We start from the raw sequence: 13134 nt of genomic DNA, 5'->3' as shown, positions 1-13134 counted from the left end.
ATATAGTCCTACGACATGTCTAAGTAACAAATTATGGTCGTTAACAACACTCTCGATTGGATTATAGCAATTATATTTATAAAGACAATCATCTCACTAGTTCATCATACATTGTCCTTGTAAATCCATATGATAGTTATATATACCCTTCTAAATCGTTGTTCCAAATGTTATACCTTATTATTATTGATTATTTATGTTCTAAATCACTAAAATTTGGTTAAAATTTCCATTTTTCCTTTCCTAAATCGATTGAATCGTCTATTAGTGTCTCCTTGATTTTTCATCTGTAGCAACATATGAAGTTTTTGTTGTTAAATTCGCACATATAACGAAACTGTTGCAACATATAATTATAACAAATTTTTTTTTGGGGCTTAATTCAATTAAATTATCACGTAATTCGATAAGTAACACCAATATATAGTCCTACAACATGTCTAAGTAACAAATTATGGGCGTTGACAACACTCTCATTGGATTATAGCAATTATATTTATAAAGACAATCATATCACAAGTTCATCATACATTGTCCTAGTAAATCCATATGATAGTTATATAACACCCTTCTAAATCATTGTTCCAAATGTTATACCGCATTATTATTGATTATTTATGTTCTAAATCACTAAAATTTGGTTCAAATTTTTATTTTTCCTTTCCTAAATCGATCGAATCGTCTATTAGTGTCTCCTTGATTTTTCATTTGTAGCAACATATGCAGTTTCTGTTGTTAAATTCGTAACATATAAAGAAACTGTTGCAACATATATTTATAACAAATGACTCTTTTTTAAAAGTGGCCCAATGATAGGCAAAGCCCATTCTGTTTAACAAAAAGTAAAATAGGCCCAGCCCATTCTAGAATACGTTTTTATTTCCATTTCAAGAATAGGGTTTTCAAATTTTTCATCTTTGCCGCTTCAGTTTTGGCGCCTTTTTTCAAATCTAATTTGATTTTCTGTCAGTCACACTGTTCTATATTTGATTCGCCTTTGGTTAAACCAAATTTCGGCACTCCAATGGTATGATGTCAAATGCTATACTAAGTCGAATTTGTGATGATGAAAATGATACTATGTTGAATGTTAAAATGTATTGCAAACATGGAGATCTACCTTCAATGCAAACTTCATGGTCAAAAGACAATCCAGGTCGCAGATTTTGGTCTTTTCCACGATATCGTATATGTGTGTTTATTTCTAATATATTTTGGAGATTTCAGATCTCTCTATCTTTTTTAATTAAAATTTATTTCTTTGTGGTATTTTGGGAGATGCAACTTCTTTCGATAGAGGGATCGTGAAGATGTTGATATACAATCCAAGTTCGTTATTCTCCGATTGGCGAATAAAATTAAGGAGTTGGACACTGTTGATGAAAACCATATCAAAAGAAGTACCAAATGGGGGATGAAGGAGAAGAAAAAGACCAAATGTTGTAGCACCTGGAAGCTAATGTTGGTGTTCTTTGTTTCTTTTTTTCTTGTATTTTTAAGCATTACCAAGAAGAATTTTGTAGAGGATACAAAATTATTATGTAGTTGTGTACAACCAATACAATTATCATAGTTGTGAAATTAAATAGACGTAATTTTGCACTCCTGATGAAACAATAAATTATTATGTAGTCGTGATGGACGAATATTGTGATATACGCTTCAGTTGTAGCAACATATGACTCAAATGTTGCTACATATAATCATTCGAAACAACATATGATTCACATGTTGCTACATATAATCATTAATGGCAACATATGCAACAAATGTTGCTATAGGCGAATCATCTGTAGCAACATATGCCACATGTCGTGATGGACGAATGTTGCGATATACGCATCAGCTGTAGCAACATCTGACTCAAATGTTGCTACAGCTGATTCGTCTTTAGCAACATATGCCACATGTTGTGACGGACGAATGTTGCGATATGCGCATCAGCTGTAGAAACATATGACTCAGATGTTGCTACATATAATCAGCTGTAGCAACATATGAGTCAAATGTTGCTACATAAAATTATCTGTAGCAACATATGCAACAAATGTTGCTACATATAATCATCTGTAGCAACATCTTACTCAAATGTTGCTACATATAATCACCTATACCAACATATGACTCAAATGTTGCTACAGCTGATTCGTCTATAGCAACATATGCCACATGTTGTGACGGACGAATGTTGTGATATACGCATCAGCTGTAGAAACATATGACTCAAATGCTGCTACATATGATCAGTTGTAGCAACATATGACTCAAATGTTGCTTCATAAAATCATTTGTAGCAACATATGAAACAAATGTTGCTACATATAATCATCTATAGCAACATCTGACTCAAATGTTGCTATAGGCGAATTATATGTAGCGACATATGCCAAATGTTGTGATAGACAAATTGATAAAATAAACATTGTCTTTAATTACATTGTCTTTAAGATAAAATAAAATAACATATTTGATAAATTAAACATTGTCTTTAATTAGAAGCATAATGTCAAGGCTTTAAGCACTGAGATATTATCCCATTAGCCCAAATATATTGCATCCGTTCAATTAGATTGTCACATAACAGTGAACTGGGTGGATGAAATTATGTCCGACTAATCAACTACTCAATGAATGCAATGGAATATGACCTGCACGCCTCTCCAGTTGCATTTTGTACCATAGGTTCTAATCGACCGTTAAATTCTCATGGTTGAGTGAGCAACTTCTCTGGCAAATAAATCATTATTCCACTCTTTTTCAGCAATTTAGGCAGCAATTCGGAGACAGGTTGTATGAGTGTGAAAAACTTCTCATTTTCCGTAACCACCAGTTTGCAGTCATAAACATTCATCAATCCCTCGTGCAAAAGAATCTCGACAGTCACGAAAGGGTGTCAGCATTAATTCCACATAATGGTACTTGTAATCCATCACTCAAATACTCAGCGTATGCAACAACAAAAATTCCACAATCTCTGCATGGTATATCATCAATCAAAAAATATAATAACATCACATTTCAATAGTCGTAAGACAAAATAATATTGTGATACTTACAGACTACTACTTTCTTGTTGGGCAATACTAGTAACATGACTGACTTCAAATGGGTGAGATTTGTTCTTTCCTTGGTAACATTTAAGAACTGACCAGTTGGTTCGCTCATTTTGCTCGAAAAAATCCACCCAACTCAAGGTGCTTTGGCAACATTGTAGCCATCTTTTGAATCTCGGAGGATAGTTTTCTATTAGATCTATTTGAGGACATGGAATCATACACTTTTATGCATCGTTCCTTCAAAATGCAACGACTGTCAAGATCCAATGGAATTCCCCATTACTATTTACAGGGACATAAGTATCATCCGTCAAGTGCCAAGGCATTCCAGAAGGTAAAGCATACCTTTTCATTATGTCAATGATTTTATCCTCATATTCACTAGAATTTTCAATGTATATTTTAAAAAAACAACTAGTGGTGGTATATTGATATTCAGACTGAATCTTTTGCTTCGACTTCTTACGCAAATAGTAAAATATGACATCCACATACTACACACATGCATCAAACAAGTGTATCAATTTAATTGTATATATTCATGTATTAAACAATACATATAAAAGTGAGCATGGATTTACCTCATCATTCCAGCACCTATTGGGTTGAGACATTATGTAGAACCAGCCCTTATTCATTAGAAATGCAACTACTGAATCAAGTTCGTCAAATTCATGTTTTGAGCAATTGGCTAAGTAGTGATCCTCCTTGTTTTCTCTGCAATTTGTGTAATCATTATAAATCATTATATATTGGACAACAAGAAGAAATTTTAATAATAGTTGAACGGCTTTACTTGCTTTACTTTACTTACTTTTTTGCATGATGCTTGTAAAGAACCTCTTTTATCCATTGCGAGAAGGATGACATCAGTTTAGTTGGACCCTCGCCGTCAATGTTAAAACCTTCAAATGGATATTGTCGCTTCATATCACACCTGACAACTTTGACTTTTTTCCCTTTCTTTTTGGCTTTCGCTTTTTCTTTCTGCTTCTTTTTCTCGTTCTCCTTCTCCTTCTCCTTCTGCTTCTCCATATCCATCTCCTTTGCCTTCTTCTTCTTCTTCTCCTTCTCCTTCTCCTGTTTTTCCTTCTTCTCCTTCTCCTTCTCTTTATTTTCCTTCTTCTCCCTCTCCTTTTCCTCGTTTGCGACCTTCTCCTCCTTTGCATTCTTCTCCTTTTCCTTCTCCTTCTCCTCCTTTGCCTTTTTCTCCTTTTTTTTCTTCTCAATAATCATAGAAAGTGTTTGAGAAATAGATTTTTTCAACCTTCTACAGTTCAAAGGATGTGAAAGTCTTCTTGGATCTTTGCACATCAATATTATGAGACATTTTCTTAAAAGTATCAGTGAGTTTTTTAACTCGACTAATAAAATAATCATGTTGCTGCTAACATTCTTCGCGTAGACAAAAAGAGTATTTCATGTTAGAAGATTGAGTTGTTGTCATGGATGAAGCTTCTTGTATCATTTCATCTACAAGGTCAATAAAAAAATATTGAGATTTTACAATTCATTATAAAATAATAATAGTAGTATGTTGCAACCGATGGATAGTCTGCTGGGATAAATTAACATTATGTTTCCACATATGTAGCTGTTGTTGCGCAACATATCCATCTTAGGTAGCAACAGATGCATCATATGTTGATACATCGATATAGATTGTTGCAACATTTGAATCTTATGTGGCAGCAGATGACCAACATATCAATTTTACAATTCATTATTAAATAATATTAGCAGTATGTTGCAACCGATGGATAGTCTGTTGCGATAAATTAACATCATGTTGTCACATATGTACTTTCTGTTGCGCAACATATACATCTTATGTAGCGACAGATGCATCATATGTTGACACATCTGTACTGATTATTGCAACATTTGAATCATATGTTTTGCACCACAAATTTACGACCCTTAATAAGATTATACACTACAGTATGCTCATGTTGGACCGGGCAACGCCTGGCCTACCTTTACTAGTAATAATAATTAATAAGGGAAAATTTTCAAAATGTCAATATTTTGACATTTAATAGGACTTATTGTGAATACTTTTAATATTTAGTAAAAACGTCAAAAAAGAAACAATTGTTAAAAATAAAAGGAGAAATTAAGAGACGAGAAAAATATTAAAAATAAACAATTGCTCAAAAGTCTTATCTGTTATAAAAATTCAAAAACAAAGAACTAATGGGCTATTTATCAAAATACACCAACTTCCCAATCTTTCTTTTTCTTTCATCATGTTCTAAAAAACACGCCTATCACCATTATTCTAAAAATTCAATATTCAATTTTCTTAATTTTTTTTTGAAGCAGTTTATTCTACTAAGACATATTTTGACGTTATGAAATTATAATTTATCTTTAAAAATGTCTGAAATTTTATGAAGTTATTTGGCTATCATGTTAAGGTTATGAAGTTTATGTATCTCCTTTTAAGAAATTTTTCATTATTCAGAATACAAATACTCATATATTCATGATATAGGTATTCATTCATCTTACATATGTATTTTAGTTTGTTTATTTTCAATATCACTTTGTATACCAAATAATTTGTATTTAGATTTGATTTCGTATTCATCATAATGTATACCATAAAATTTGTATTTAGATTTGATTTCTTATTCGTCCTAATGTATATCATAAAGTTTTGTATTTATATTTTGATTTCGTATTCATTCTCAACTATAAATAGCCAAAATAAAGTTTATTTATGTATTCATTATATGTGTATTCATCCTATCAGTCAAATATTTTGTATTTTATTTTGATCATTATATGTTTATACCAACTAGTTTATTTTTAATTTCGTATTCATTCACAATTTTAAATAATCAAAATACAAGTTTGTATTTAGATTATCACTTTGTAAACATAAATTTGACTAAAAACTACTGAACATTCAAAATACTTTCAAATACAAAATGCGAAACAATTCAATACCTAAATGCTTATGTGGATTCTACCAAATTTGAAATATAAAAACAAATCATAAGAAAAGATCGACAAAAAATATTTTAAATATTAAAAATCTGAAATACATAAATATTTGATGAGTAAGTTAACAAACTCACATAAAAATTAAAAAAAATGACAGAAAATCCTCAATACATACAATGCGAAAATTCGACATAATGTGTGGATTTGAAAACAAAATCTCGCAAAATAAATGATGAATTCAAAAATACTTTANTATATATATATATATATTGATATATTATACTCTTAATTTATTTAGAGAGTTAATGAGTTTGAAAATGTAAAACCTCTTCATTGAGTAAATTGATTTTAGAATTTTATGAATTAATAGGGTTAAATGTTAATTATTATTTTCTTAATAAGTGTAATAAGTCAAATATGAATAAGTAAATAAAATGGAAAGGTATAAAAATGAGAAAAAGATTTTATCTACTTTTAATTAGGATGACATAAAAGTAATTAATAAAGATAAAATGTGTACTAAAGATGACAGGACCAAAGACCATGCATCCGGTTGTAACTTTTCAGTGAGCGTTGAATTGCCAAAAGAGAGTTATGTTTTTCAGTAGTTTGGGTTACATAAGTTTAAGTGGTTCAAATTGTTTAAGGAAAAATAAGAATGATATTCTCTCTCTCACGCAAAAACATTCGGTACGGAATGGCCTGTGCTTCAACTTTCCAATATTGATGTTGTTAAGTCAAAAATGATGCTTAATGTGAACAAAATAAAGTAAAAATCAGTGAAGAAGAATACTAGTATGTATTTTTCTTAACAATCAAAGACAAAAATAGAATAGTAGGAGGAGGAAAAATTGTATACATGTACTTTACGTGGGAATGGGATGAGGTAAAAACTTAAAGTTTCAGGTCTTCCAAGCATACACCAGCAAGGAAAATCCAGTGGGATCCTTCATTTCATTTTCTTCTGTGCTTGCCCATTCCATTACAGAGCTACTACAACTTGAAGATGCTGAAGATAAAGATGATGATGAAGATGATGAACTTCTCAATACACCTTTCTTCATCATCTTTGTCTCAAACCCAAATCCACAAGATTGCTGGGACCACATACTATTATTCAATTGCTCCTCATCCAAACTTGATTTCTCAAATTTGAACATGTACAAAGCATAACCATCTTCATCATCATCAAACAACCAGTTATACACATCCCATGACACCGCTACTCCAACCCCATCTACTTCAATTCTCTCATTCCCTCTGAATTTCCATCTCAAGTGCTTAATCTGCAATACCCTTTTGTTGTCCACACTGAAATACAACCTTGGATCTTCCCCAATCCTGCAATCAATTGAGATTTCTCTTTCTTTTCCACCAAACTTTGCTTTTGTTGTGTACAGTTTGTTCCCACAGTACACATGTTCCCTTCTCAGCACCATGTTCATGTTCATGTACTTGTTTCGAGCTCTTGTCCTTGAATAAGCTTCTTTGGGTAAATCGCCGACGAGAAGAACCATTTCTCCGTTAACGGTAGCAGCCATGTAGAATCCACATCGAGGTTCAGGGCCAGATCCGAATTTAGCTTTGGAAAAATCCCAAAAGATGTGAACATTGTTATGGAGCTTGTTAGATCCGTGTTTCTTCCAGAAAACAAAAGGCTTGATGTGGAGTTGGAAAGAAGGGGATAGATGAGGAGAAGAAAGGCCATTGAGGAGGAAATGGATATGAAAAGATCTGCCGAACAGATTGCGTGACCAAGTTAGAACAAAAAGGCCGAGGTGGGTGTTGTAGAGGGAGGTGGCTAGATTGGGATATGTAGCAACTGCAACTGGTGGAAGAGCGGTGGCAGCCGGGCGTCCAAAACAAGCAGAGTAATAGTGGCGGTGTTTTGCCTTGGCAACAATTTGATAAGAGGAGTCCATCGATTATATTTGAAATTTGAGGTGAAAGAAAGGGATGATCCAGAGTATATATTAATTATGAGAAACAAAAATGAAGCTATTTTTGGACAATAGTCCTAGTCCTAGTCTACAAGGAGCAGCTTGACTCTTTTTTCTTTTTTCATTACTTTTCCAAATGGTATGTATTTACCTCTATCTATTTGGTCAGAGTCATACCAATGGTCAAACAAAACGAAATTTCGTCCCTCCATCTATGTATACACACATAATAGACGTCTATCTATTATGAATGAATAAACTAATCGACGTCTTTTTCCTAGAAAACTACATCCAACATTGTTCAAACCATCTTTTTATAATTCATGCTTCAAAATTGAAACTTCCAATGTGAATAACGACTTATTCTTACAACTTTGTTGTTGGGTTATGAAGGGGTGATTGTGACATCATGCATACGAGGATAAATTAGACGACACATTAAACTATTCTAAAAGAAATATATTATTGTAGCATATGGCCAATTGACCTTCATAATTATAAAAGTAATATTGAAAAAGCATAAATATGTTTAGTAGAAAGTCTCCCCTAAACTAAACTCTCTAAACGACTACATTGTGGATGTTATAGTTTTGTTGTGTTAGAAGAAATAAGCATATATTCATCGAGTCCTAAAATCTTTTTCTACTAGAAAAGAACTAGCGACTGCAAAAAATTTTCCTAAAGGGAACGAATAAACCAACTATGAAGAAAATTGTATTTTCCTTTCAGAAGAAGTAAAAACAATTATGGTAATTCTTTAATTTTTTTCAACGTAAAGATGAAACTCAAATATGGTAAGAAATCAGGGTAAAACCCTAACAAATCTCTCCTTTTCGCTGAATTTTCTTAACAAAACTTGATCTATCTTCTTCAACTACATGATAATCTTTGTTCTTCACAAAATCTTCATTACTGTTGCTTGACATGGTTAAATATAAAGTTTAAAATATATGGATTAAAAATGGTTTTAAAATATTTTATTTTTATTTTACAAGATGCAGCAACATGAATGTTGAAAATATGTTTGAAACTTCTTCTCCAAATGTAGCTTGACAAAACCTCTGTATCATCAAATTGATCTGAAACCACTTGAGTATGTATCAACCTCTGTAAGACCTCGAAAATGACCTAGGTGAAGCTAGATCCTAACATGGTTGTCGTAGTTGTCTAAGGTCCTAAAATTTTTTATAATGTGGGTTTGAGGCAATGTCTAAGAGTTACGGTGCTTTGGAAGTCAAAAGTCAAGGGACGACCAACACGTTCGATGACTAAGTCACCTAAGTGCCTCATATGTGGTTTTATGTGTGATGCATGAGCTTATATTGTTGTAAATGAGTTTATATGGTGTTTAAAGTCAGTGTGTCAAGTTTCGTGAAGTTTGGAGGTCAAACGTCCAAGAACGTTCATGACGTTCGAAAGGTTTGCCTTGAAACGACCTTGCGTGTCAATGTATGTTTCATCGAGTTTTACGTGTTCGTTTTTGATGGAACTCATATAGTAGCTCCTAAACTCGTATACGAACATATTTTGGGTGGAAACGTCCGGGTACGACTCCACATAGGACCCTCAAAGGGGCCCTAAAGGAGGACCCGACTTAGAGATAACACTGCCAGGCAGTGGTCAAACGATGGATCAGACGACCCTTCGATGGGTCTCGTCGATCGGGGACATGTAGCCTGAAGTTTGGGGAACCTCTAAAGTGAACCACGAGACCCATCGACGTACGTGGCCTGACCAACGGTCCGTCGATGGTGCTGAAAAGTTGGCAGTTTTTTTGTTAAGACTTGGGGGCTTTGGGAAATTCACCCCAAGTCTTATAAAACCTGGGGACGGTTTTTTTAGGTGTTTAGGGGTATTTTAAGAGTATATAAGTGACTAAACTCTCATTTAAACCCTAGCATCTAAATCAAAACCCCTTCCCTCCTAAAGTTTCTCCTAAAACTTCCATGTAAGTTCAAGATGAAGATGGATCTTGAAGATGGGTCTTCAATGGAGTATATTCTTCAATTAGATTTGGATTCTTCAAATAAGGTATGAGAGTTCTTCATCTAAGGCTTTCTATCACCTTAGAGCCAATTTCAAAGATGATTTTCAAAGATTTCAAAAAGACGAAAAAGTCCAATTTCTACTCGAAGTCTTGGGTTCTTGCATAAATGGTTTCCAAACGTTTATATATGATAAAATTGATGTATAATTGATGTTTTTGAATGAAACTCTCCATGAACCCTTGATATTCTCAAATCTCTAAATTTCACTAAAATATGGGGAATTGATTATGCTTTGATATTCATGAATTCATGTGTAGATCGTTATAGGCTTTTGATTCATGTATAGATTACGTATGTATGATGTATAGACTGTTTCAATTTGATTAATTGAGCAATGGATACCCTTAGATCTATTGTATGTTAAGCTTATTGAATTGATATGCACTTGATACTTATAGATTCTAGTGTAATTTTTTATGGGCTATCTAATGATGCAATAATTATATTCAATTGATATCTAGGTTGTATTAGATTGATAAGTATGTAATGAATTGGCTTAGTTTAATTGATTATTGATATAATGGTATTGAATTGTTGGTTATGACCATGGGTAAGGGCCTTATGATATTGAATTAGATGATTTAACTTTGGAATCAAAGTGGTAAGAGGTAGTGGGTTATGCTTCCTTAATTCCTTTATTTTGATGTTAATTAGACTTCAATTATGTTGTGATTGGTATGGTTCACTTATGGTGGCAGTGTTATGTGAATTGATGTGGCCTTGTCGGCGTTACTTTATGCAATATGATGATCATGGCATTGTCGGCACTACTTGAAGTATTATGATGATTTGTGTAGTTGATTTATGTGAAGTATGAGCATGTCTATCTACATGTGAAGTAATGTAAAAGTATGTGTGCTTTCTATGTATTTTAGGTGATCATGTAGACTATAACTATGTTTTATATGTGTAGTCTTAGATGTTGATACACGATTGTTCCTACTTGACTATATGAGTTATGATGGTTATATTAATGATGACATGGTAATGTATTGGATGACATAAAGATGATAAGGGTCATTCCTATGTGCTTTAAAGAATGATATGATATATGGGATAAGGTGAAAGAATGTTGTGTCTTGTTTGGTAGACTTGTGCCCCTTACTTGATACATGTATGAATGATATGTGAATATGAGATGTCTTGACTAGGCAGGCTTAGTGAACCCTTGTCATGTATGAATGAAAGATATGTTTGACCTTAGAGGATGTTAAGAAGGTCATGTACGTGGAAAAGGTTATGTTATGAATGTTGAAGTTGAGAGCCGTAGTGGTATCCTTCATGTAAAGGAATGAGGACTTAGGGTTGATTGGCTGGAAAGACATCATATCATCCTTAGGAAAATCATAATGAGCTATATTAGTCTCCATTAAAGGGTAGCCCTAGTGGACCTCTTTGGTAGGGTGAATGTGATTGGGCTATGAACTAGATAAGGAACCCTCTTCATGTGATCCTTTAATGTCAATTACTCTATGAGAACCAAGGCTAGCACCGAGTGATTATGCAATGGGAAGTAGATCTACTTGAGAATGAGACTAGATTACAATATAGCTCTACTTGAGAATGAGACTAGAGTGCATAAAAGCCCTTCATACTCCTTAACCATGTGCCTACATTGGATATGTCCTAGTTCTACCCTTGGCAAGTAAAACACCTTCATCGGAGTAGGTTAGAACTCCGAATTCCATGTCTATCATGGTCTATGTCGGTTATTGCCTATTCTCATCTTGTGGGATACTTACTAGCATTAGAGAAGTTCGACGAAGTTTAAGTAGTGGTATGGGACGCTACCTAGATATTCCACAATAGGCTTTGAAGATGTTAGTTAGAGTCCCTAGATCTTGTCTAAGACCATTACTTGAATGTCTTTTATGTGATGAATGAGTCTTAAGTGAGCTAATGAATTAAATGACTCAAGTTAAGAAAGTATGTTGAATGAATGAGTACTTATCTAGAGTAATGAAGAGGTTTTTAGTTAAGGTGTGAAGGGGGCATAGGAATGGTCACTTCTTATATTACCTAGATAAGTCTTAAGAATGACTCTAGTTAGGGAAGTTGGTTTATTATGGGGACATGATCTAAGCCTTAGTTAGTCTTAAGGACTACTTAGGTAATCATGAAGAGGTCACTATGGACGTTATCTTCTTGATTTACTTAAGTAAGTCTTTTGATAGCCTTTGGAAGGAGAATGTCATATCACCCATATGTTAATGTGTTAAATGAGAATGATTCTATCTTAGGTAGTCTATAAGATATCTTAAGTGTGTGTGTAAGGTATTGTATGGACAGTCGCTTCACGACTCACTCAAGTGAACCTTAGAGTCACCTTGGTAGGAGAATCTGATGTTCTTATGGTAATGTCTCTTAAGTGTGTATGTGACTCGTTATAAGTAATCTTGGTCACTTAGGCACATCTAGAGAGGGTTTATGGGCGGTCTCTCTTTGTGTAACTTAAGTGAATCTTAGGATGGCTTTGAGTGAGAATATTACATGCTAAAAGGTGTTTAAAGTGAAGTGAAGGAACTTCACTGTAACAGTGAATTGGGTTCACTATACAGTGAAGTGAATTCGTTGTAAGATTTCTAAAAATGTGAATATTGGATTAAGTGATTTCTTATGTATTTATAAGTTGTTAATGTTATTCTTATGCTTATATTATGATGTTTTAATCGAGATTTAAAAGAATGTGATATTACTAAATGTCCCTTTTTCATGATTTTTACATGGCTTCCATGCTTAGTACATCTAATGTGCTAACCCCTTCTTTTCCCTTTTTGACTAAAGTGTAGGGAAATAGAAGTCTTGATGTTCCATGGAGGATTAATAGGTTTCTAAGGCTTTGAAGATGATGTATTTGTGACTCCTCATCGATTCAGGGACAATATCCACAAGTTTCTTATATCTTAGTGCTTATTTTATTGTCTTGTATGGGATTAGTTACCAAGTGTTGTATACTCTAAAGCTTATATGGTTCCAGTAGATGTTGTAAAGATTTAATGCTTTAAATGAAAGTCTTCTTTTTGTGTAATATTTATGAAAGAGTTCTTTGTGTGTTAAGAAAGTTTTTAATTCTTACCTATTTTAGTATGTTTATTATGCAATGAATGATACGAGAGGCTTAGATGAGACTTCTTGAAG

At 33.2% G+C, this 13134-nt stretch overlaps 2 protein-coding genes across 2 annotated transcripts; both read right to left on the bottom strand.

Moving 5' to 3' along the window:
* Window positions 1–3595: 3595 nt before the first annotated feature.
* Window positions 3596–4292, bottom strand: LOC114078370 (protein PXR1-like). Its single transcript, XM_027919069.1, has 3 exons — window positions 4209–4292; window positions 3871–4154; window positions 3596–3773 (listed from the first exon to the last, which is right to left on the bottom strand). The coding sequence occupies exons 1-3, from the start codon at window positions 4290–4292 to the stop codon at window positions 3596–3598; spliced, it is 546 nt and encodes a 181-aa protein (XP_027774870.1).
* Window positions 4293–6627: 2335 nt separating this feature from the next.
* On the bottom strand, window positions 6628–8088 carry LOC107027223. Its single transcript, XM_015228403.2, has one exon. It carries the CDS (start codon window positions 7928–7930, stop codon window positions 6911–6913), a length of 1020 nt encoding a protein of 339 aa, XP_015083889.1. The 5' UTR covers window positions 7931–8088; the 3' UTR covers window positions 6628–6910.
* Window positions 8089–13134: the final 5046 nt, after the last annotated feature.

Source organism: Solanum pennellii, chromosome 8 (genome assembly GCF_001406875.1).
Source record: "Solanum pennellii chromosome 8, SPENNV200".
NCBI classification, from domain to species: Eukaryota; Viridiplantae; Streptophyta; class Magnoliopsida; order Solanales; family Solanaceae; genus Solanum; species Solanum pennellii.
Note: the sequence above shows the minus strand (reverse complement) of the source record. Positions and strands in the feature narration are given on the sequence as shown.